The sequence below is a fragment of the Macaca mulatta genome, chromosome 9 (assembly GCF_049350105.2).
Source record: "Macaca mulatta isolate MMU2019108-1 chromosome 9, T2T-MMU8v2.0, whole genome shotgun sequence".
Classification (NCBI taxonomy): Eukaryota; Metazoa; Chordata; class Mammalia; order Primates; family Cercopithecidae; genus Macaca; species Macaca mulatta.
In genome coordinates this window covers 137,773,024-137,799,590 of record NC_133414.1, presented here as the reverse complement: position 1 = coordinate 137,799,590, position 26,567 = coordinate 137,773,024, and the positions used below count along the sequence as shown (strand labels likewise).

The window sequence follows — 26,567 nt, the reverse complement described above, 5'->3', positions numbered from 1 at the left end:
AGGGTGCCCAGACGATTCAGCAGAGGAATAGTCTTTCAGCAAATGGTGCTGGGACAACTAGATATCTATATGCAAAAGAGTGGGGAGGCCTGCGAGGCGGAGGTTGCAGTGAGCGAGGATCGTGCCACTGCACTCCAGTCTGGGCAACAGAGTGAGACCCTGTCTCCAAAAAAAAAAAAAAAAATCTTCTCCAGTTTAAGCTGTATCTCAAAAGATGATACTTTTCAGGATAAGGGCAACCCAGAAGTAAACTCATGTAAGGTAAGTAGTCTCACCTTGCAGGGGAGAAAGATCAACAAAACAAAAAAACACCACTGAGAAACTACAGGCCCGAGACGCGTAGCAGAAGCCAAGCAATCTCTCTGAAGGCAGGCGCCTTTATCCTAGGCCTCGGATAATTCTCAGAGACACAGGGATCTGGGCAGCAGGATTAATGTACAATACTGTTGGTATTCATTATTTCTAATAGCATCAAACTGGAATAATCCCAAAATTCAGTAATCATAGACTAGATAAACAAGCTACGATATAGTCATTTAATGACTACTGAGCTGAGAAAATGAATAGCTACCTGTGCCAACACAGATGTATCTCAAAAACATGATGTTAAGTGAAAGGCAGTAAGCCACAGAACACCAACAGCAGATTCGTTTTCCCATGCTCACCACAGAGCACAATGTAGACATACCATTTAAGTGGCACAGCACAAAAAAGGCACAGACACAGCAGAAATTTTCGGACAGCAGTTCACCTGGAGGTCCGGTGGTGCAATCTTGGCTCGCTGCAACCTCTCCGCCTCCTGAACTCAAGCAACTCTCCTGCCTCAGCCTACCGAGTTGCTGGGATTGCAGGCACCCACCACTACTGCTTGGCTAATTTTTGGACGGCAAGGAAGACACACCAGGGAGGGGCATACGGGGCACTCCAGAGGATTCCTCTATTCCTCAACCTCCAGACAAGGGACACAGGGGTTTCCTTTTATTCTGTAAACTGTACGTATGTTCCACATGTATTTTTTTTTCTTTCTTTTTTTTTTTTGAGATGGAGTTTTGCTCTTGTTGCCCGGGCTGGAGTGCAATGGTGTGATCTCGGCTCACCGCAACCTCTGCCTCCCAGGTTCAAGCGATTCTCCTGCCTCAGCCTCCTGAGTAGCGGGCATTACAGGCATGCGCCACCACACCTGGCTAATTTTGTATTTTTAGTAGAGATGGGGTTTCTCCACGTTGGTCAGGCTGGTCTCGAACTCCTGACCTCAGGTGATCCACCTGCCTCAGCCTCCTAAAGTGCTGGGATGACAGGTGTGAGCCACTGTGCCCTGCCTGTATTTTCATATATATGCTCTATTTTATAATAAAAGATGGGAGACTAGTACTGTAAAATTGGCACTGAACCATTACTATAAAGCCTACCTACATTTTAAAAAACCGAAGTAACACACCCAGGCAAATAGGTAAGTTCACAAACTAAGACCCAATCAAGTAGAGTAGAAAAAAATACACGGTATAGATTTTTGGTGAGAGGGAAAACCAGCTACACTACAAGTTTTTCTAAAGTAGCTAATTAACACAGATTGCATTTAAAATATATATGACTTGGCCGGGCGCGGTAGCCTGTAATCCCAGCTACCTGTAATTACAAGCCTGTAATCCCAGCACTTTGGGAGGCCGAGATGGGTGGATCATGAGGTCAGGAGATCGAGACCATTCTGGCTAACACGGTGAAACCCCCTCTCTACTAAAAAATACAAAAAAAAAAACTACCTGGGCGAGGTGGCGGGCGCCTGTAGTCCCAGCTACCTGGGAGGCTGAGGCAGGAGAATGGCGTAAACCCGGGAGGCGGAGCTTGCAGTGAGCTGAGATCCAGCCACTGCACTCCAGCCTGGGTGACAGAGCGAGACTCTGTCTCAAAAAAAAAAAAAAAAAAAAAAAAATATATATATATATATATATATATATATGACCATGGACCATGTTAAAAAAACAAAAACAAAAGAACCCAGAACACTTCTCAACTGATGTGGCACTGTACTTAACTTGGACTGACAATACCTGATTCCTCAGACAGCTGTGGTACATGGAGGCCAGCCTGTGATGGATGGTTGCAGCTCGATACTGACAAAGGGGCTGCCGAGCAGACATGGAATCCACATCGCAGTATTTCAGGGACTTCATCATGGCCTCACTGACTTCTTTTTCAATCTGTTTGTTTAGTTTTTTTAAGGGGGGAGAAAAAAACAAGCTCGTAATCTGACTGTAGGAGTTTTTAAAACGTTTAAATACTGCTTATTCTGGAAAAGACAAGAGATGCTAAATATTTGTTAAACAAGGGAATGAGACTGAGAACTTATTTTATAATCCAGCAAATATTATCACCTGCTCCTGAGCTTTTCTAGACAATGGAGCATAATCTTGCTGTAGAGTTGCCATAGTAAAGTAAGTAGTGGACAATTCCCAGTTCACTGAATCCCAAACAGCTGGGTGTATGTCTCGTGTTCCCAATGACCTCAGCGCTTTCAAATAGTAATCAATAGCCTGCAAAGGAGAAAGCAGTGTGCATTTCTGACTCAGCTTAAACATATACCAATACTGTATTAAAATAAAACGTACTTCATAACTACCCAGACGTTAATTTAATTTGGGGATGATTTATCAAGGGGCAATATTATGAGCAAAAATGAAAAAATAAGTCAGTGAAAATATTTCAATGAAGAAAGTTATTCTGAGTAGACTGAAGACCACTGTGTTCCCGTCTCAAGGCTATAAGAAGCCGATCCGTGGTGCTGCTTTCTGACTCAGGCTGAGCGTGAGGATGCACTTGTTTCCTTTTTTTTTTTCTTTCTAAATGAAAATTAGTTTCTATAACTAGTACATTAGATTTAAAACATGCCAAATTTTACTGTAAAAAGAAGTATCTCCTCCTACCTTGTTACCCCAATCCTCAAATACATGGCCATTATATTGAAACCAAAAACAAAACCACACTTAATATCCCAGCAATAATTTCTACATTTCTGGTGTTTATTTATTCACTCTTTTCTGTGTATATATAAATTTTAAAAAGAAAATCAAAAACGGTCATTCATTTAAAAATTTATTATGCCACCAACATTCTTCACTAATGTCATTTAAATGGCTTCAATCACTCCATTATATGAGTGCTCATATCCTTGGACCCTCTGCAACAGTGGGTGTGATCATTTGTCATAAAATTTGGCAATCTAATAAATAAAACTCAATGTTGAGGCCAGGAGTTTGAGACCAGCCTGGTCAACATGGCGAAACCTCATCTCCACTAAAAATATTATAATGCCAAAATGAGACAGCATTTTTAGATCTTTTTTATACATTTGTGCATTTTTAGAACTTTATTTTCACACATTTGAGTTTATTCAACTTTTACCCAGGATTTCTGCTTACTGTGCTATGCTGGGAAAGTCCTTCCATAACCTATCATATAAGCCTCTACCTATATTTTCTTCTAGTACTTTTACAGTTTCACTTTCTCCATGTCAATCTTTAATCCATTTGATATTCATGCTCGTTGTACAAACAATTTGCAGAATCATCTTTTCCCTCCCAATTCCACATGTCATCTTCAATACTCAATTCTTACTAGTCTTAGGCCAGGTTCCAAGTGTTTTCATGATCTGTCTAGTCTTGTGCCATTAGCAGAGTTTAATTATTTTTAGTTTTGTAATACTTTAGTGAAACAATGGAAAAATGTAAATAAATGACAGGTATGAATGGATGAGGCCCAACATGTAAGCGAATGTGTTACCTTATTATAATATAAGCCTTCTTCTGGTGAAAATTCACGTTTAAATTCATCACCTGCACCACAGTGCGCTTGTGCACAAATTCGCATGAGTCTTCCCGTGTTACATAATAAAAGGGCGGCATTTGTGGCATCCTCAATTGACTCAAAGTTGTGAATTCCCTTTTCAAAACAAGAAAAGCTTTTTTTCCACAACTGTTGCTCGGCAGCAGACACAGATTTGCTCACTTTACAGAGAAAGAAAGAAAACAACTGTGTAAGCAGACATCAGTGTAAACCCTAGCACTGTCTTAAGAGGAGGATGGCAGTGACAGGAGTGTGGTGGCGAGCCAGTCATCTGCAGTCAACCACGGCTCATTGCTCTCACCATGCCTGTTACATGAAGGTAAACGTGTCCCTCAGAGTTCATATGCTGAAGCCCTAACCCCTAGTTCCTTAGAATCTGACTACATTTAGGACAGGTCCTTTAAAGATGTAATTAAGGTTAAATGAGACTGTAAGAGTGGGATCCTAATCCGGTATGACTGGTGTCCTTTTAAAAAGAGGGAGGGACTCCAGGGGTATGCACAGAGAGAAAGCCCTGTGTGGACACAGTGACAAGGCAGTTATCTGCAAGCCAAGGGAGAAGCATGAGAGGAATCCAACCTTGCTGCCACCTTATGGATGGATATGAGACAGTAAATTTCTCATTGACGTCATCTAGTCTATGATATTTCATTACAGCGGCCCCAGCTGACTAATACAGCTTGATGAAGTCTCTCACCATCCTGCTCCGCCTCACCCAGGATGGGAACCATCCCTTTGTCCAGCACATTCATGCTGTATGCCTGGCCTGCCCATTAGTCACTTAGTAGCTGTCTGGGGTATCCGATCGACTGTTATGATATCGCTGTGCTTTTGTACAAGTAACCCTTATTTTGACTTAATAATGTCCCAAAGCACCAGAGTAATGATGCTGCCATACTGTTGTAAATGCTGTTAATCTTTTACTTGCCTAATTTGTAAATTAAACTTCATCACAGCATGTATGTACAGGAAAAAGCACAGAAGAACTCTCCAGTTTCAGGCATCCACTGGGGATCTTGGAATGCATCCTCCAAGGATAAGTGGGGTCTACTGTACAACACTTAAGCATAACCCTCTTCACTATTAACCAAATGATATTCAAATAAGCAAAGAAAAACATCTGAGCAAAGTGTCATTTTGTGAAGATCCAAAAGCGTGGTTCCCATGGAGTTTGAAGAGATTACAACCTGTGTTATATCCAATTTCCCTAGCTTCCTGACGACCACTTCCCAAATTCCCTCACTGACTGTCCCTCCAGATGCACCTTAAATGCACAGGTTCTCCCACTAGCAAGGAACTCTTTGAGGGCAACATCTGTATCCCTAAGTGCCAAGCATTATTCACAGATCAACAGGCACACAGGCTGGGTGCGGTGGCTCATGCCTGTAATCCCAGCACTTTGGGAAGTCAAAGCATGAGGACTGCCTGAGGCCAGGAGTCCGAGATCAGCTTGGGCAACATAGCAAGATTTCATCTCTAAAAAAATTTTTAAAAATTGCTTGGGAGGCTGAGGTGAGAGGATTGCTTGAGCCAAGGAGTTCGAGGCTGCGGCAAGCTATGATCATGCCATTGCAGTCTAGCCTGGGCGACCGAGTAAGACCCTGTCTCTTAAAAAACAAAAACAAAAACAAACAAACAAACAAAACCAAAAACCAAAACCAAAGGCCCACAGATGCTCAGCTAACCTGCTGACCTCAGTTCTACCTCAGCCCCTTTCTGTTCTCTCCCTGTGGCCAGCCTTTATGTTCCCGTCTATTCTCACAGCTCCAACTATTCCCTTTAAATGAACGGCCTCAGTCTATCTCGATAGCCCTACAGCTCTCAGCACACTTCAAACTGACTTTTCACATACACGTTCCATAGTGAACTCAAATTCAACATGGGCCCAAATGATTCGCCATCTCACATCTTACTCCCACATCCTACTTACACCATCCCACATCTTACTACGCCATCCCGCATCTTACTTACCCACTATCCCACATCTTCCTCACACAGGCCTCTTGCTCCCTCTAAACGTACACCTGCACCCTCTGAGATCCCTGGCTTCTTCCTAACGCCGCCTCTTCGGTCTGGAGCACCCTCCTTTCCTCACATTTGCCAGCTGACACTACACACCCCGCACCACCCTGCTCAATGACACTTTCCCAAAATCCCTCTAACTTAAGACCTTATGTCTTCTTTCCCCAGTCTCCCATTATACTTCATCTGTACTCATCCACAGTGTTCTTTGTGTTCCTATCCAGCTTCCCAACATGAAGAGAGGACCATATTTTAGCCAGTTCCGTATCCAACATACAGCCTGGCACATGATTGGATGTCCCATTTGCTTCTAAATTGATCAGATGGATTGAGTACAAAAGTGAGAATGAAGAACACTGAAATAATTAATTCCAAGGGAAAAATCATGTTTTCCTAATTCTATTTCTTAAGAATAATAAGAGGTTCTCTAACAAAGCACCTCTTTATGACATAAAATCAAGTGCCACAGTTCTTTGCTTAACTCATACAAAATTAGCATAATTTTCTAAGAGAACAGGCAATAAAGAGAGGAATCTAAAGAAATACTCACCTACTCTCTCACTCTGCAATGCTGCCGCCTGATTCATGTAAAACACTCCAATTTCATTTCTAATGTTACCCATTCTCTTCAATACTTGTACATAGTGTTCTGGATTTTGGCTTTTCAAGTCACTAAATTGCAAGATTTCATTAGCAGCCTCGTAACATTTACAACTAACAGAAAGTTGACTTTCTAAGTCTGTAGACAAATCAGTTGCCCATGCAAATCCTGAAAAGAAAAAAGGGATACATCAATGCGAGTCATGTGATTCCTTCTTCCTCAGTATCTACATGAACCTGAGATTCTAAATTTTAAGTAATAAAAAATGCAATACGGTATAAGTATACTAAGATTCAATCAATACAACAATATTTAAGTTTCATAATAAAGATCTATTTATTTATAAAATTACATTTCTTGGGATATTAATGTTGGATAAAAATATTTTCCTGACTATGAATATCACGCAATTCCTGTGATCCAGGTTTTCCCAGGTACGTTTGTTTATTAGGGCAGACCTAAAGTTGTCCACTAATACAAAGTTGTTATTTTTTAATTAATGGAAATAGTTCTTGAAATAATGTGTCAATATTAACTTTAAGTCACTGAAGAAGCTGCTACAGAAGCCCTCAGAAGATTAAAAATGCCATCAAAGTGGGAACTGGAGTAAAAAGAAGTATTTAACTGAAATTGCTATGATGGGAGTAGTAAAAATACACTGAGGACTTTCCTACTATATCTATAAAAAAATGATTATTTGAGAAAGACGGAGAGAGGGGAAGAAAGGGCAAAAACACTAGAAAATAAGACATTTTTCCCTCTCCCCCAGTACACTCCTCCAGCTGTGAGTTGTCTGAAACTCTGGAAGACAAACATCAAGTCATATTTAGTATAACAATTTAAGAGCATAATAAAACAACCCCATGAGACATTACAGAAGCACCTTCAGAAGACTCATCTTTTACTTCGTTCACTGTCTTAATGGCAGCGTGCTCACACAACTGTGCTGAGGTAAGAGGGAGCGATAGCGCTGCTGCGGATCAGATTACTCTATTTCCCAGTTTTAAAGCCTGATAATTCCAAACACAGTGACATATTCAGTAAGACGCTGGCTATGAGCCAATGTTAAAAACAATGATCACTTTATTTCAGCCCCGAGGAATCATCCAGAAGGTAATGAACCACCTTCATCAACTGTTATACCTTTCAAAAGGAAACCCATGGCTTTGTTAGCTGCCTACAAGTGTTACCTAGAAGAACCTCATGAAAAGAAGAGTGTAAAAAGCTGACACAAGGCCAGGCGCATTGGCTCATGCCTGTAATCCCAGTACTTTGGGAGGCCAAGGCGGGAGGATCGCTTGAGTTGAGGAGTTTGAGACCAGTCTGGGGCAACATGGTGAAACCCTGTCTCTAATAAAAATACAAAAATTAGCCAGGTGTGGTGGCACATGTACTAGTCCCAGCTATTTGGGAGACTGAGATGGGAGGATCACTTGAACCCAGTGGGTAGAGGTTGCAGTGAGCCAAGATCGCCCCACTGCACTCCAGCCTCCTGGGCAGCAGAGCAAGACTGTGTCTCAAAAAAAAAAAAAAAAAAGTTGACACACAACTGTCTTCATATCTTACTTTATAGTTAGTTCTAGTTATATAAACAGTAATTATAAAATACTTAAAAACCATTTTATACAAATACACAAGATTATGTTTAATTTTAAAATTAAGAAACGAATAAAACAGTAGGCCAGGCACAGTGGCTCAAACCTATAATCCCAGCACCTTGGGAGGCCAAGGTGGGCGATCACCTGAGGCCAGGAGTACGAGACCAGCCTGACCAAGACGAAGAAACCTTGTCTCTACTAAAAATACAAAATTAGCCAGGCATGGTGGCGCATGCCTGTAATTCCAGCTAGCTGGTAGGCTGAGGCAGGAGAATCGCTTGAACCCGGGAGGCAGAGGTTGCAGTGAGCCAAGAGTGCACCATTGCACTCCAGCTTAGGCAACAAGAGTGAAACTCCGTCTCAATAAATAAATAAATAAATACAAAGCAAATATCAAAACTCTAATATTTCTGTCCCTTTTCTGAATACTCAAGCATGAGCTAGACTGCATAGTCCCACCATGAACCACGTGGTCCAAGTCTGTGGCACACCTTGGCAACTGGACTCTCTGTGAAGGCTATGCAGGATCTCCTGGTCTTCTTTTGTTTGGTAATGAAACTCTTCAAGGTGTGCTGCTCTATTATTTGCATTCTGGGCCAGCATTAGTTGGATATCACCACAAAGTGTCAAATATTGAGAGAGAAACAGCAGCACTTCGGAAAGCATATTGGTGCAGAGGCAGCAGTAAGTGTCTGTTTAGAAAGGGCGGGAAGAAGAAAAAACACAAACGCAGAAACAGTTAATGACCACAGGAAATATGAAGAAACTGTGTTATCAGCAGAACACTTTGTACCACCGTAGCTATTGTTTATTTTATGTCCAATAATACATATTACGGCTTCATGTATTTCAAAGCAGAGACGTTCAACCATTGAGCAGAAACTAAAATAGAAGGTAACACACACAGGATTGGAAAGAGTCATTTTAAAATAAAGATACACAACAGAAACAGGAGTAAACTTCCACTGTGATTCAGATGTCTTCTCTGTTCTCCCTTCCCAGGGCCTATTAAACATATTCATGTACAGTGGCTTACCATGGCTTTGCAAAGCTAATTTAATGTATCGTAATGCTCTTCCATATTTCTGAAGACTCATGGCAGCATCAGACAAAACATAATAGGCCTTCGACGACTTGAGAATCAGCTGAAGTTTCATTTTATGTTGCCAAGAGCCAGGGATCATTCCAGATTGACTGGAATAATTGCCCTTCTGAAGGGAGCCCACTGTGACATGGAGAGAAAAAAAAAGACAGCACATTTGACTGTAAGTCTCACGCACAAAAAATATTTTCTGTTTCTTGATAGAAACACTCTAGACTTAGGTGCTATTGTGACAAGACTGGTAAATATTATGCTTTACTGCTTAAATACACTGGAGTAAAACGGCTGTGTTAAAAGACTCTCACTTGGGAGTTCCAAGGCCTTCTGCTTCCCTGACATCGGCAACTCTGTCATTCTCTTCCAGTGTCACTGACATAGCTAACCTCATGAGTGACACCTGTCTCCTTTCTCCAGTCTATGTGTCAACCTGTCAAAGTTTACCTTCCTAAAGCACAGCTTAGATCATTGTGAAAGCCTGTCCTCAAACATGAAAATGGTTTCTTCCCACTTAGCCTAAACTAGTTACATGTTTCTCAGTCTCACTTCCTACTTGTCCATCCTACTACCCGTCAGCCAATGTTAAGTTACTACTTGTCACCTATAAAGATGCCTGTTTTTCCTATCTCCCATCTTAGTTTACTGTTTCCTCTATCAGGAATACTCTATTTAAAGTCCAACCCATCACTACCTTCTTTATACTCAACAAATGATCATTTTTGTGGCAAGTACTGTGCCAGGCACTGGAAACTGTGACATGAAGTTATATGGCCTCTATGCTTGATAACATAAACCACAACAAACTATGTAAAGTGTAATTAACAGAGAAAGAACAAAATACTGTGGAACATTTTGCTCCACAAATAACAAAAACACACCCCGACTTCTCCCAGCTTGAAGGTTTCTCATTTTTTTAATCAGCTAGAACCCAAGTCTTTCAAGGCGATGAAAGACACTTAGTCTTCATTATGGTTTGATGTGTGTATGGATTTCTTTCCTCTGCTGATATAAGCATCATCTGTGAGTAAGAGGCATTGTGAGAAACTAAAGTTAAGTCAGATGAAGTTCTTGTTCACAGCTGTTTGTGTGTGCATGTGTGTGTAAAACCATTTAACGCAGGAACTCTGACATAAGGCAGGCTCACAGGACAAAGTGGTCAGAGAATCAAGTAATTCTGATGGAGAACAGAGGGAAGCATGGAGATTCTGAGCTTGAGCAGGATTTTCAACAGGGGAGACAGAGGAGGAGGAAGAGACAGAAAAGGCATTCCAGAAAAAAAGAATGGCAAAAGTCCTGGGGTGATCTCCTTACTGCCTGTAGATAAATCTATTCCTCTCCTATCTCCACCATGTTTGTTCAGGAAAAGAAGGGTCCAGAAAGCACTTCTTCCACTGTGATTCAAATGTATTTCAAACATACAGGCTTTCTACATTTCTTTCTTTCTTTTTTTTTTTTTTTAACAATTGAAACTGATTTAAAAGGGGGAAATAAATAAGGTTGGAAAAAGAAATACAACTTAGGTTAAAATAAAGAAGAAATTCACAGCTTCTGCTTCAAAGTCCATATGTTCTTCATGATGTTATATTCCTGAAGAACAAACTAGATAATTTAAAAGTGACATTTGTAGCTTATTCAAGTACTGTGCGGTAACAACAGCCTACGCTTCTATAGTGCTTATTATGTACACTGTTCTGAGCACTTTACATATATTAACCATTTAATCATTCTAACAACCCTTTAAAGAAGCCATTATTATCGTTTCTATTTTGAAAGAGATAAAAAGTGACTCAAAGAAGTGGAACAACTTGCCCTAGCAAAGCCAAGATATGAAGTTAGGCAGTTGGGCTCCTAAGTCTGTGGCACCTACACACTCCAGTGCTTTTACTGAAGCAGCAATTTCTGAGAACTCCACCGGGCTGAGGCATTAGTTCCTCACTGTGGGTAACGGGAAGATGCAGGCTCCTTATGTTCTTATTAGAAATGTCCATGAAACATCAAAAATATCCTTTTTATATTTCAAATGAAACAATACTACGCCTACTTCCAGTTCACATATCCTTTTCTCAATGCCTTGCAATGAATGTCTTAATTGACATAAGTCTGCTGTTGATAAAGAACCAGTATATTATTCTATTGAAGGCCTTATTTGCACATCAATTCAACTTACTTTTGTCCAAAAACAAGGCCATCTGCTTCTCTAGCCCCTCAGGACCCCCTCTTGTGGATTCGTCTTCATATTTTAACGGGATTGGAGTGCTGGGGTCAGCTGCTGGGAGGTCGCTTTCTTTTTTGATGCTGCTATCGACAGATTTTAAACCCTTCAATAAAAGGAAAAGCATTCACTATATACCTAACTTCAGGTCAACTGAAAACTAAATATAAGACAGTATCTGGACTACTGAATATGTTTAGTAATTTAATTTAGTAATTTAGAAATTTCCATCTCAGAAACAGACTTTTAAAAACTTGGTTTGATCTGAAATATTTCGGAAAAATGAATCTGATTATCAGTTTATGCTTAAGGAAAAAAAAAACTGCAGCAGAACACAATTTGGAGTAACATTTAGACACCAACAAACAAGTGTAATTTGCATATCAAGTACCAACTTTACTGAAAAAGTGAAGACTAAACTTAAACTTACCTCTAGAACATAGCTCAGCACAAGTCTACAGCGCTCTTCTGTGTCATGGCAAACTGGAAATGCACAACTGGGCTTGAGGAACAAACATGTAAAATTATGAATACACTACCAATGTATTAAGGTCAACATATTGTTTTTGTTGAAGATTAAATTACTGCAAGCATTATCAACAAAAATCTTGCTTAAAAAGATCTTACAACATATATGTTGCTTTAAGTACTTACAATTTTAAATATAATTCTATTATGACAAAAAAGCAAAAACTAGAGTAGTAATATTTTAGACAAATATAGACCTCATTTAGTAGGTCAGCTCCACTCATAATTAGCACCGATACTAGGCAAAACACAATTAACAATTAGCATCAATTTAGAAATAACAAGTTTCACCAATATTCTTGTTAATTTATTTGTTTAATTAAGGAGCAAAACCAGCTAGCAACCTCCAACTAAGAAGGATATTACGTGTGAAGCATTTCATTTTGCTGAATCCCGTGGGGTTGGAATGACTGTTCTCATTGCACAGAAGAGAAGCAAGCACAGACAGTTTAGCAATTTGTCTGAGGACACGGTGAGTGAGTGGGGAGCTGGGACTCTGGAGCTCATGCTGACTGTCCATACTGCAAAGTCATTCAATAAGGATAAGGAAAGGCCAACTAAAGACACGTTTATATGAATACTAAGACTGCATTTTTTGAGTGCTTCAGATACTGACAGAAAGGGCTATCTGTGAAAAACAGTGACACTCATTACATCTTTAATTATTATCTAATTGTTCCGTTAAGTCCATGGCCTAGTGTTACAATGCAGTATTCCATATACATGTAACTTTTGCAATCAGTGATTATAACCAGAACATTTTTTCACTCCACTGTGGAAGTTCAAGCTGAAAGTGAACTAAAATTTAGATGGACAGTTAATGACTTTTTCCTGCAGTCATTGAGTCAAATATTTACTGAGCACCCATAATGTGTTCTAGACATTGGAGACAGAGTGTCTGTACCTGCAGGGAACTTACATTCTAGTGAAGCAAGACAAACATAAAAATAAGAACTTCAGGAACAGATAGGCTCCTTGAAGGACAAAAAAGTAGAGCACGCTTTGGCCAGAGTGGTCAGGGAACATCTCCCTGAAGAGGCAACATTTCAGTCAACACTTAAGCCTTAAAAAAGGCAGCCATGAACAGACCTAGGGTAGGTGCATTCCAAACAGAAGCAACAGCAAATACAAAGGCCCTCCAATGAGCATGATCTTGATGCTTTTGAGAGAAAAAAAAGCCAACATGACCATGGTAAACCAAGAGGGCAAGTGAAGGTCAGAAAGATGGGCAACGTTTTAGGGTGACAGGATAGCCCCTCAAAAACTTGCTTAAAGTTTCCATGTGAAAGTTACACTCAGTGCTTAAATTAAGAGGTTATCTGTAAATACAACTGTATTTCAGTTCAGGGAACAGCCAGAACTCTTAAGGTTGGCCTGGATCTAATCATAGGGAGATGGTATGTTGAAAGGTATACACTGCCTGGAGATACACTGATGGTAGAAGGACAGTCAGGGAGGGCAACCCACACAGGGAGAAATCCGTCTGGTCCTCTCCAGGGCAGAGACGTGTCCAATACGGCAGACATGACTACCAGAGTCATGAAAAAAGTACTGTCTTATATAGCACAGGGATAATGTACCAGATCTCACCATACACAGCTCCAAGAGCCACCTCCTTCTCTACCCTAATTCTATGTTCACCAAGCAACCTATATATGTCATTTCCTAGCAACCCCAAAACTGGACAGAAGTGCCCTAGTAAGGAGACAAGACTATGACTACACACTGGTCACTGGAGAGGAAAATCCTTCACGTAAGAATAGACAGACACCTGGTTTACACATCTGTCCACTATAGGCTTGTACAATGTGGGTCAGTTATCGTGGAACAATACTATAAAGCCAAGTTTTAGAATTCAGAAAACTAATGATTATTAGATGCTGGACCATGAAAGATTTATTGAAGCAACGGTATCTTTTGAAGGGCTAACTATATTCGATTAACAATTATGTTTCCTTGATAACAATTTAATATAAATTCTAAAGGCTTACTCTGATTTGATGAATAGATTTGTATTTTTCTGGAACTGACAGTTCTCCAACGGACTTGATTATAGCTACTGCTTTGCTATCATCCGATGGATCAGAGCTGGTGCTATAGGATCCATTTTCATCACTGTCGGGCATCTCTTCCTCCTCTTCACTATAACTTTCATCAGAATTCTCGTTTAAAGGAGATTCTGAATTTTCTTCCTTTTTAGGTTCATCCAATTGAAAAAGTTCTGAAAGCATGTAATTGGCGGAAGCAATAATCTTATGAAAAAGAGAGAAATATGTGTAAATTACTGTCATAAAAAAATACGTGGATTTTAATACCATACTAACAAATTTTAGAAGGAGGTCGGCACACAGGCTGTTTCCACCATATAGACTGTAACACACACAGAAATGTTCCCAGTTCAAAGCTACCAATACTCTGAGTATGCTCCACAAAATCTTTATAGGTTGACGCATTTCCTATTTCCTGAAATTACTCCACCCTGAGCCTTCTCTCTTAAAAGGTGTCAACTGAATTTCACTGGAGACAAACAAAAGCTTTTGAGTATTGAGTGTCATATCTAAAATATTAACAAATATTAATACCACCCTATACCAAGTGAGAAACCAGAATTTTTCCTTACAAACTATAAATTAATTCAAGTTTCTCTATAATAGGCAACTAATATTTATTATACAATCTATGGTTCTAAAAAAAAAAATTACATTAACAAGGGAAAAGTCCATTCTGATATCTCTTAAAATTAGCAATTATATACAATCATTTATCCCATTCTATTATTTATCAGTTCTTAATCACAGACAATGGTCTTAACACCATTTTCTAACATCCACATAAACCACTCAAATTCCACTATACACTGCCACCTCAGTCAGCAATTAGATATTTCAGTCAGAAACAAAATGTTTTACTATTTTTCTTCAAAAAAATTTCTGAGTTTGGTCTCTAGCATAATCTTTATCTCTAAATCAAATGTGGCTACAATTAAAATTACTTTGGCTCTTCAAAGAAAAATTGCGTATCCTACATACCTTTACTGATTTGAACAGGATACAACCATTAGCCTTACAGTGAAAAATAAAGTTATGAAGCAAACAACGGAGGGTAAGGATGGTATAAAATTGTGGGGAGCATGACTGAGGGAATATTTTAAGAGATGTTTTTCCCCCCTCTCTTTAAAACAAATGTTACTAGCTTTTATTTAAGAGATGCTTTAATATCCTTAAGTGTGGAATGTGAACCCTATTTATATTAACAAAGTGTTATCAAGGTCTAATAGCAACAAAACAAAGAACTAAGAGCGCTACTGTTAGAATTCCATGAGTTCTAAATTTATTGAGCAGTGCTGTCTAAGAGAAATGTAACATGAGTCACATACGAAATTTTAAATTTTCTAGTAGCTACATTTAAAAAGTAGAATCTGTGGAGGCCTGGCGCAGTGGCTCATGCCTGTAATCCCAGCACTTTGGGAGGCTAAAGTGGGCGGATCACAAGGTCAGGAGATCGAGACCATCCTGGCTAACACAGTGAAACACCGTCTCTACTAAAAATACAAAAAATTAGCCAGGCGTGGTGGCAGGCACCTGTAGTCCCAGCTACTCGGGAGGCTGAGGCAGGAGAACGGCATGAACCCAGGAAGGGGAGCTTGCAGTAAGCAGAGATTGCGCCCCTGCACTCCAGCCCGGGTGATAGAGCGAGACTCTGTCTCAAAAAAAAAAAAAAAAAAAAAAAAAAAAAAAAAAAGAAGTAGTAGAATCTGAGAAATTAACTTAAATATTTTTAATCCAATATATATACCATTGCATTTCAACATGTAATATGTACAGATACCCAACCTTCAAAATTCAGGGTGTATTTTACACTGACAGCACATGTCAATTCAGACAAAGCACATTTTAAGTGATCAACAGCTACATGTCATGTGCTAATGACTACCACACTGAATAGGGCAGTTACAGAATATGACTCGGGAAGCTTTACTGTCTAGGTAACAATTCCCTGTTAGAATGCTAGAATTGTTTTAGAGAATACATAAATGTTAATCTTACTTGAGGATGCCTGCTTTTGTCCAATAATTTAAGACAATTAAGAAGCAACGTTCTAATAGTTCCATAGTGTTTCTTATTTTGATTCTTCTTCATCATCATGTTGCAAGCAACCCTAAAAAAAGAGTTTATATCAACTTTACTGCCCACCATTCATCACTGTCTGCAAGACTCAAGTCTAGGAGTGCTCTTGTTTCTTTCCAACAAAGAGCTGTAAGAAACAACAACATATTAAACTTTACACTTTACCCACCACCCCCAAAATGTTTACACTATTGTGTCATAAGAAAGCTGAGTAGTATTTGGTACAATGTGTATTTTATATCTTTCCCGCTACTATGAAAACCTAAAAGCATTTAAAAACCTTGGTTTGGATACTGTGGCTGTATGCTTTAAAACTTTATATAAGGCTACTTCTTCATCTAAAATTCTTAAAGCACTCACTTGTACAAGAGAATGGCCACTGGCATTGTGAATGGATTTTGGTATTTGTCTTCAGTTTCTTCACAAAGAGTAGTGAGGTCATAGAGCTTCACTATATCACTGCCACTTGCTGGAAAGAAAAACAAGCCTCATTTTACAACAGTTACTCAAATCAATTATTGTTCACTCAAGAAGTATTAATAGCTTACCTTTAAAGAGCCAATAGGTATGTCCTTCTTTGGTACAATTAGATTTCAAAAATGATAAAATATTCTGTGCAATGTCTTTTATGACTTTAGTAGAAAAATTAGAATTTTCCAAATTGGGAATTTCTTCTGTCTTTATCATTTCATATTTCTGTAAAACACAGACAGATGGAAAGCAGTTTAAGAGAAAACCCGAGGAAACAACACCTTTCTTTTAAAAAAGCAACCAAATGCAGAAGTCCTGCAAATAGAGACCTGTGTAGCATGAAAGCGTTTAAACCCGTGGTTTTTAATCTGTTTTCCGCTGCAGCCTCCCAAAGGAATCTCATCCACCCCATCAGCAAGGGCAGCTCACTAGTGGGTAATTTCAACGGAGAATCACTACCAGATTTAGAACCTTAGATTTAGGCACGATCTGATTTCTGTTCTAACATGGAACAAATCATACTGAATACTTTTCCTCCACTTTAATGGTTTTCAACTGGGAAGATGGTAAATGAAGGTAGGCTTTACCCAGCAAGATTTTAAAACACATGTATTTCTGGCCTTTTCTTTTGCTAGATACTAGAGTCGGTGGCTCAAGGAGAGAGAATCATTCAGGAAACTTTTCTGGCAGACACTTCTCTTGTCTATGGACTTCATTACTTCACAGGGATGGAGCAGGCGGGTATGGAGGTGGCAATATGAGTAAAGGCTTCATGGACATTACTACCACTATTTTAACAGTGCCTTTGCATTTTTCTTGTTTGTCTTCTGTGCACACTTTCCTAAACACCTCCTACCACATTTTCTGAAGTACTCTAAAACTAGAAACTTTAAATCAACTGGAATGTACGACCAAACACAATCGTCTGAGGTTGATTTTCACCCCACTTTGTTCACTGAAGTCCCCAATGTTGATTATTTCCTTCCTCAAAACACTCCTTTCCCATATTTTAATCTGCGCTATTCTTGTTCTCCTTCTCTCTCTCTAAATGCCCTTCTATTTTTACCCCTATGGGGAGAGGCTCCAATGCCTGATTTTAATAGATTCTCAGGTGACGAAATCTGACAGTATCTAGGTAGATGATGCTTCAATTTATTTCTCTAATGGCTGCAACTTCAAAATGCTCACTAGACATTTTTATACTTTCCTCAAACTGAACATGTGACAAAAACATACTACCTTCCCTGTCTAAACCAATTCAACATCCTTCTCTCACTAAATGACACCACCATTATTCTAGCCCCTAAACCCTGGAATCCCCTTTGACTCCTCTTCCCCTCCGCCTTGTTAACGCTTTATCTGCCTGTCTCTTTTCTCCTGCTCCCCACTCCCACCTCAGCCTCCCACTAAATGTTGCCATTTAGGGAGATGGTCTAACAGTGGTTTTCAATGAAGACTGCAAACCAGAATCATATACCAGACTTTCTGAAAAGACAAGAGGTGCACATCCTACTGATACTAGAACACTGGGGGCCCAAGCAAGAACATTTTTAAAGAGGCTACAAGTGATTCTGATGCACAACGAGGTTAAGAATCACTGGGTTGCAATATAATGGTTCAAAGCATGTCCTCAGCCAGAGAGAGGCACAAAGACTGGCACCGCCACTCACTACTAAGGTGACCCTGGGCAACTCACTTGAGCTCCTTGATCCTCAGTCTCTCTTTCCATCAAATAGGAATAACAGCATGTGAGGTAGCTAAGAAGATCAAATAAGGTAAAGCATTTAAAGCATTCAGCAAAGTGCTGGGATCAAATAAGCACTCAATAAATGCTATCTATTCTTACCATTGTTGATTCTTAACAGTTCCTCTCTAGTGGAAGTACATTATACTATTAGCAAAATGGTACAATGCCTCCGGTTTTCTTGTCTCTAAGTCCTCCTTGTCTATCCTATATGCTATCTCTAAATTAATATTCTAACACAACAAATTTCCCCTCCTAGATGCCTTCACTGATTCCAGATTACCAACTGAACCAAGTCCATACTCCTTAGCTCAACATTTAAGATCTCCATCACTTGATCATGACTTTTCCAACCTTATTTGCAGCTATTGTGCTACCTAAATCCTGTGTTCCCTAGCTGGATTTATTATCAATCCTTTCATGTATTTACACTAGACTTTTGAAATCCAGCTTTTATTTTTTGGGATACTACCTATTATCAGGACTCAGTGAAGATGGCCCTTCTTCCACCAAGTCTTTCTTCCAGTGTCAGTGCTCAGCCCCTCCTCTGATGATCTAGACTTGTGTGTGTGTATTACACTTCTCGTTCTTATCTGTCTCCGACTGTTTTCTCTGCATATTATTTCCCATTGGATTATCTCTTTCTGAGTAACAACCAAACTTATTCTTTGTTTTCCTTCAACCATTATTTATTGTTTAAATTCTAAATTTTTTATTTTTTTGAGACGGGGTCTTGCTCTGTCACTCATACTGGAGTGCAGTGGCACGATCATAACTCATTGCAGCCTCAAATTCCTGGGCTCCAGTGATCCTCCTGCTTCAAGCCCCCAAGTAGCTGGGACTACGGACATGCACCACCATGCCCAGCTAAGTGTGTGGGTTTTTTTCCTACAGTTAGGGTCTCACTACATTGCCCAGGTTGGTCTTAAACTCTCAGCTTCAAGTGATCCTCCTGCCTCAGTCTCCTGAGTAGCCTGGGATTACATGCATGAGCCAACATGCCTGGCTTCCCCCAACACTTATAATGGGGATACATGTCTTCTAAATAGAATATGCTGAATAAGAATTTGCTATATAAGCTATCTACCATACACAATTTTTACAAGATCCTTCCCTAAAACTTTGCGTGTACTGAGTAGATATTTGCATAATGAAGAAACGCCTCCATTGTATAGACACTTTCAGTTAATTATTAATGAGTGCTTGGCATTAAAATTAGACTTCTATGGCTACAAATGCAGGTTTTCATACATTTATGAACTTCCTCCAAATTACCTGTAAAATTACACTTCTAGAACATCTAGAATTCTGTTATCACCAACTTAAATGTACACTCAAATTCAGTTTATTCACAGCTATCTTCCCTGCCAAAAATGTACCTTAGTACTTTAAGGCCATAAAGACTTTGGTGAGGAACTCTCTGTACCAATTTGCGTTTGAGAGGTTACAAAAATCACACTGTATCTTACCTGCACAATTCCGTTTACATGAAAACACATCACAAGCTCTGGTACATTGCATATCAAGTTGTCCAACCAATAGTCAATTCCAGTTAGCACATTAATTGGTTTGTTGTTATCCCTAAAAATATACAGTTCTAGCGTTATTTGGTTTAATTAAGATGTTCCTTAATGAATCATCTGAAAGTTATTTTATCATTTAAGTATTTTAAGCTGTCCTCTCTTGATAGAAAATGCCATCTATGCTTTCTTTTCTGACAAGATATGCACATGCAGCTCAGTGGTTGTGCTATACTTAACAACTTTCCAAAAGCTTGCTTGTATTTCTAACTGACACTGGTTAAGTTTTCAGTAAGAATAGAAGACAATATGATAGGAAAGGACTGTCAGCCTACTGCCTGCTCCTCACACAACTTGAGAAAGACTGAATACCATACAAGACCATGCTTAAGTTAGAATTCACACTGGCTAATGTCAACAAATACATGTGGAGCATTAAGCAAAATGCTCACAAGTAGTTAGTAGGAAACTCTCTAACTAATTAAATAAACTGTCTTGAATATTCTCACAAGTCGTAGGTTCAGACCTAAGACTAGTTCAGTCCAACAAACCTCTGGCTCTATTCAATGAGGTCTAGAATGAAGACTCGGCTATAGGCCTGCCTTTCAGCATTTGTTGATAGTAGCTCCTTCCTTAATGTGGCCATTTCAACTGGCAAGGGAAGGAGGGAGGTGAAAAAACCTAGAGAAAGAGGAAGATGCCCAAACAGATGGAACACTGATTCTTTCTTTTTTTGAGACAAGAGTCTTGCTCTTTCGCCTAGGCTGGAGTGCAGTAGCATGATCTTGGCTCACTGCAACCTCAGCCTGATGGAACAGATTTTAAAGGAAGAATTTAAATACCATAAGCTTGAGAAGGGGTACGATGTTGGTTTACCTGAGACGTAAGCTGACTGCTGGGTATCTGCCTCCTCCAAATATGGGCATGTTGGAGCCAACCAACATATGGATATCTTCAAATGTCCAAAGAATATTCCGAACGAAATCATTTTTAAGACCCTGTGATTTAAAACAGGAAAGATTATAATAAACAGTCAATCTGTAATTTCCCCCTATGATCCATAAAAAGACTAGAAAAAGGAAGAGACAAAGAAGACAAAGTCAGGCCCCAGAGCTAAGATCACAAAGATGCTTAGAAAGCAATTTCAGGGTCAAGTGGAGTTTTTCCCTATCAATTTCGACTTAGACTAGTTTTGAAATGACGAAGTAGACTGGGGATTGGCTGTCACCGTGGACACCATGGAAAGCATACCTGACTGTGCTCCCCGTCATTGAATAAAGTAGTCAGGTTTTGTTCTTTGGGTGCTGAGGCCACATGCCCCACTATGTATGAGGGTTCAAGAGGCTCACTTCCCTGTGAAAAGTGCAAGGATAAGGAGTGATTCTGCTGTCAACATTTCTTAAAATTGACCCACTGTTGAAGAGTATCACCTAAATATTCAAAGTACACACTTCAAATCTACTATTGTGAATTAGGCCAATACAGATAATAACACTCCTCACTGGGTGGCCTGCTCTGGCTGGTGATCACAGCTACCACAAGAAGCGAATCACATTTAGATCTTACTCAAGTGAGACAGATTAAAGATTATTCTAAACGTCCAAAGTTTTTCATTTTTCTCCTTTTTTGAGCATCTGATTACCACTGCTCTTTCAGCCTACTCTATCTGTATTGAATTTAAAAATTCTAAGGAACTGGCTAGGCACGATGGCATGTGCTTATAGTCCAAGCTACTTGGGAGGTCAACATGGGAGGACTGCTTGAGCCCAGGAGTTCGAATCCAGCCTGGGCAACATAGTGAGACTCTGTCTCTTAAAAAAAAGAAATTCCTAAGAAATCTTACTCAGCCACAGTTTGAGATACTCATTATCTTAACAGTCTCCAGCTTAGCATTTCCTAATGTGTGTTTCACAGAACACTAGCTCCTGAAACTGAATGAAAATTTTCCAGAGTCAGGTTTGAAAGATGACATTTACCAAGTATTCACTTTCGTGGAGTAACAATATTTATTGCTATTAAAACAATAAAGATATAATAAGCAATCCTGCAATAGAAAAATCTACTTTGCCTTTGTAAAAACCAATGTTTCCCAAATTTATTTAATCTCAGAACACTTTTTGTTCTTAAGATATTCTCTGGAATACAGTTTTTTTTTTGAGAGAGAGTTGCCCAGGCCGAGTGCAGTGACGTGATCTCAGCTCACTGCAACCTCTGCCTCCCGTGTTCAAGCAATTCTCCTACCTCAGCCTCCAGAGTAGCTGGGATTACAGGCACATGCCACCATGCCCAGCTAATTTTTTTTTTTAGTAGAGATGGGGTTTTGCCGTGTTGGCCAGGCTGGTCTCAAACTCCTGGCCTCAAGTGACCCGCCCACCTTGGCCTCCCAAAGTGTTGGGATTACAGGCGTGAGCCACTGCGCCCGGTCTGGAATACATTTTAGAATACACTTAGGAAGTGGGCCCTTTGACACTGGGTAAACTCAGCCTACCACTCAATTTTCCAACCAGTAGGAAAGTAGTACAGCCATTAAGAAATACTACTTTAAGCTTTTAATGTCAGTGCCTCGACAGAGCCCAAGACAGGCATGTGTGTGCTGCTTATTCCACAAACATCTGTCTTACTTGTTATCTGTGTGTGCGGCTTGGCACCTGCCTGGGAAGCGTGTGTGACTACAAGCACAGGTGGCTCTCTAGCACTTCTACTGTGCCTTGTCTTCTCCCTCAGGAGTCCTAAGATAACTTTAAACTCTTTTTTATTTTATTATTTGTTTACACAGACAAGTTAAGAATTCATGAACTGATTCGTAAAACATAGTTTGCCAGGCAGTTGCTTTAGTCAGAGTATGGGCCCTAGGTTACAACGTTCTCGATAAATGTCTGGCTCTAAGGCCATCCCACAGTCACCTATTTAACCTCTGTAACTGCTCAACAAAGATCTCAAACCAGCGGTTTTAGTTTTTGGAACAAGAATTTGTGCAGCGATACCTTGCAAATATAAACAAACCTCTAAAGCTGAAATTTAGGCAGTATAATATAAGAAAAGTACTCTGTAAGAGACTCTTATGGCAGGCTAGCTCTGCCTAGGGATACACCACTGCTACGATGATCTGACTGCTAGTAGGGCCTTGCTAACCGTGTGTGGAGTACACAGACAGAGTGGGGTACTGCTGGAGGAAACAGGCCTCTGCAGGCAGAAAGATCATTTATGCCCTAGCCTGAGAGTTTCGCCAGCTGTATGACCATGTGAAACATCTTTTGATGAGCTTTAGTTTACTTATTTGTACAATATGCAGCTCCAAGAAGAAAAAAAAAAAACTTGTACAAACATACGTATCAAAGTACATGGCATAAGAGCTATTCAATAAACGCCAGTTTGCTTCCTCCACACATAAGTCTACAGATTCCCAAGTCTCCAAAAGTTTCCAAAGTAATTCCTAAACAAGGTAAAGAAAGAATAACACTGGGAGATGGGTGAGATGGGTAATAAGGAGGGTAGTATTTGTATTATGTAGTCTTTTCTCCCTTCTGAATCCTAGAATATCCCTACTTCTTGGTTGTTACCACTATGTGACTTGCATATTAATTACTTCCTTCCTTTTCCTTACATTTTTCTCACTTTTGAAAAAATTCGAATTCATTATGGAGTTTCATGGGATGCTTTCTCTATTTTAAACCTACTGAAACTAAAATCGAGGTAAATGTATTTGCTCCCTGTAATTTGTGAAGATTGAAACGATCTGGTTGAATAGTGCTCAATATGTGGGAACACACAGCAAGAGGGAAGACGTAATTTATCAAGTTACAGATCTCATTATCCATTTATCTATCTATTTTCCTGAAAATAGACATGCCACAATTACATCTATAGCCTTATTTTATTCTTTGATAGATACAATAAGCACAAAAATAAATAAGCAATAAGAAGAAACAAGGATGTAAGAGATAAAAAGGACAATCCAGTCCATTCTCTTTTCTAAAAGTTTTATAACATGAATATGGACTAAGTTTCAGGAATTTTATCGGGAAAATCTTAAAGGGATATTTTAGGCCTAACAATCTGACTAAAAGTTATGAAAAAGGTTAGAACTTAAATTACAAACAGGCCTCTGAATCTCTGTATTTTATAGGTATTTCCTACATATCTAAAGTTAAAAATATACTATATCTCTATATAACACTCACCACTTTAGGGAGATAATCAGTATTAATAAACATATCAGTAAACTATTATAAAATATTTTGATTTAATAAAAAAGTCTGATCTACCCACTTATAACAGCTCTTGTAAATTCTATTGTGAAAAACTAAAAAGTATTTCTCCCACTCCATAAACTGATAGAAGTCTTTTTTCCCTCATTATATAAGCTGACAGAATATTTCTTATTCCTGTTCTTTTTTTTTTAACAAGATGTTAAAAAAGGCTTTGTCTTTCTAAGGGAGTTTCTAGAATTAGCATTTAAGTACTAACCTGACTGGAAGCACTGGGATCTTCAGAAACTGAAGAAGGCATTTCGAAGGGAGCGGGCCATGAAGCCCCTTCCGAATCATTTGTCTGATCTGAACTGGACGATTCCTGCTGTTCTGCGGTAGATGAGACAGGCTGAGCGGCTCCATCACCATTGATACTGGCCAAACCAGAAATAAAAAAGGATCACTGTTACTAAAGTTAACTTTATGCAACAGTCTACCAGTTTATAAAAACTACAATCTGTAATTAAGCATACATCTCGTAAAAAAGAAATATGAAATAAATGTTAACAGTATCATAGGGGCCAAACTTAAATTATTATTTGTATAAGCTTCAAACTAAATTTTAGATCAGAATTCCCTTTTTCTCTTTAGAGAAATAAGTAGCCGAGTACCTGTAATATAAGAACTTGGAAAGAATTGCCTTTTGATACCAGTGCTCCTTGCTCTTTTTCTTCCTCTGCCACTTCTGGTCAATTAGTCTTTGATAAAACTCTTTCAACCATGTCCAGTCACCAGTCTGGATAACATGAGATACATATTATTAATACAACACACATAGTTGAAACAATGTTCCTTAGTACTATCTTACAGAAAAGTCTCCTTTTATTTTTTGAATATGGTTTCATAAACACAAATTCATTAAAATCTTATCTTTCTGGGTCAACGCAGACCACATTTCTTTTGTTTTTTGTTTCCTAAAGGAAACCCATCTTCCCCCTCTCCTAACAGTCTGGGAGAGGTAAGTCTTCTCTATAACATGTTCTTTAGCAGCTGGAGAAGGTCTCACTTTGCACACTATATTGAAATGATCTGTGTGTTTATAACCCCAAACAATGAACTGCTAAGGAGCAAGGCCTGTGATTTGTTCACTGTCACATCCCAGTGCCTAGGCTCATACTCACATGATGAACTAAACTGTGGTCTTTTCAAAGGAAAAAAACACTTATTTTAAATGTCATTTAAATCACCATAGCTTAATTTTCTTTATCAAAGCACTGTAGGAATATTCTTTAAAGATTGACTATGAACTATTTCTTGCCAGCCCAAGAAAAGTACAGATATGGAGGGTAATCCTTGAGAAACTGCAACAATGTTATGTTTTTCAAAAGTATCCATTCTCAACATGTGGGAAAAACAGTCCTTACCAACATACAATTTGAGAATCTAAGCTAAAGAGCATCAATTAATTCTAATAACTACAGCCATGTGTCATTTAACAATGGGGATATAGCCTACTCCGGCCTAGGTCATATGGTATAGCCTATTGTTCCCAGGCTACAAATCTGTACATGTGACTGTACTGAATATCACAGGCAATGGTAACACAGTGGTAAGTATTTGTGTATCTAAACATTGCAAATACAGTAAAAATACAGTATATTATAATCTTATGGGACCACCGGTATATGCAGTCCATCGCTGACTGAAACGTTATTATGGGTACATGACTGTATTTATTCAGAGGAACAGCTTCTAATATTTTTCACATTTTCCAGTAGCCATGTTTCATGAGAATCTGCTTAAGGGAGACATTAAAGGATTTTTAAAAATATTAAACTAGTCCCTTAAATTTCACAGATTTTTCACAACTTTCTTCATTGGCTTCATCTGTTTTCTTGTAAGAAAGAATCTGGCTATTGGAATCAATAAAATAATTTTCTTCACCATTCTCATTCTCTTCTTTTTTCTTCATTCAAGCTTTTCTATCTTCAGCAAAACTTTCAGTTTCTCGATTGTTGAAGTACTCAACTACATTTCCACTTTGGCCATTCTCTGAAACAAAATCATATTTCTAGTGCTCTTAAGCTGTTAATGTTTTGCTGGATTTTTTCACAAAAGCATTACCTGAGATGATCTCATAAAGAGTTCTTGAATATCTAGCTCATCTAGTAAGAGAGTCCTTCCTATGCGGTGTACTGCCATGCTCACGTGCGACTTGCTGTAGGGAATTTTCAGGAGTTTTTTTATGTTCTTAAAAAATTAAGAGAAAAAAATAGTTGAGAAAGACTGTTTTAGTGTGATTTGCAATCTTTTAAATTTTAGCTTCATTCATTTTAAAGCATAATAAATCTTATTTCCTTAAGGTTATACAAACAGAACTTTAAACCAAGAGCTACACGCAAACACACAGAGGATGGAGTGTTCAAACCAGAATCACGTAGACTTTATGAGTCACACTATGTCAGTGACAGTCGAACATTTATTTTTAAATTTTTTTTTTTGAGATGGAGTCTCGCTCTGTCGCACAGGCTGGAGTGCAGTGGCGCGATCTGGGCTCACGGCAAGCTCCGCCTCCTGGGTTTACGCCATTCTCCTGCCTCAGCCTCCCAAGTAGC

General features: G+C 39.0%; 1 protein-coding gene across 2 annotated transcripts in view; it reads right to left on the bottom strand.

The window, feature by feature from the left end:
- Window positions 1-26,567, bottom strand: part of EDRF1 (erythroid differentiation regulatory factor 1) — a 45,583-nt gene that overhangs the window by 14,984 nt on the left and 4,032 nt on the right. Inside the window, exons 4-21 of one of the 2 annotated variants that reach the window (XM_015148436.3) lie at window positions 26,077-26,202; window positions 24,624-24,748; window positions 24,230-24,386; window positions 21,014-21,115; window positions 20,639-20,760; window positions 19,712-19,823; window positions 16,576-16,723; window positions 16,388-16,496; window positions 15,947-16,058; window positions 13,892-14,152; window positions 11,803-11,874; window positions 11,328-11,478; window positions 9,098-9,286; window positions 8,553-8,753; window positions 6,413-6,631; window positions 3,778-4,001; window positions 2,373-2,531; window positions 2,049-2,198 (exon numbers count right to left, since the gene is read on the bottom strand). In XM_015148436.3, coding sequence (XP_015003922.2) covers window positions 2,049-2,198; window positions 2,373-2,531; window positions 3,778-4,001; window positions 6,413-6,631; window positions 8,553-8,753; window positions 9,098-9,286; window positions 11,328-11,478; window positions 11,803-11,874; window positions 13,892-14,152; window positions 15,947-16,058; window positions 16,388-16,496; window positions 16,576-16,723; window positions 19,712-19,823; window positions 20,639-20,760; window positions 21,014-21,115; window positions 24,230-24,386; window positions 24,624-24,748; window positions 26,077-26,202 — 2,739 coding nt within the window. The remainder of the gene's footprint in view (window positions 1-2,048; window positions 2,199-2,372; window positions 2,532-3,777; window positions 4,002-6,412; window positions 6,632-8,552; window positions 8,754-9,097; window positions 9,287-11,327; window positions 11,479-11,802; window positions 11,875-13,891; window positions 14,153-15,946; window positions 16,059-16,387; window positions 16,497-16,575; window positions 16,724-19,711; window positions 19,824-20,638; window positions 20,761-21,013; window positions 21,116-24,229; window positions 24,387-24,623; window positions 24,749-26,076; window positions 26,203-26,567) is intronic. The other variant, XM_015148437.3, reaches the window with a different exon arrangement.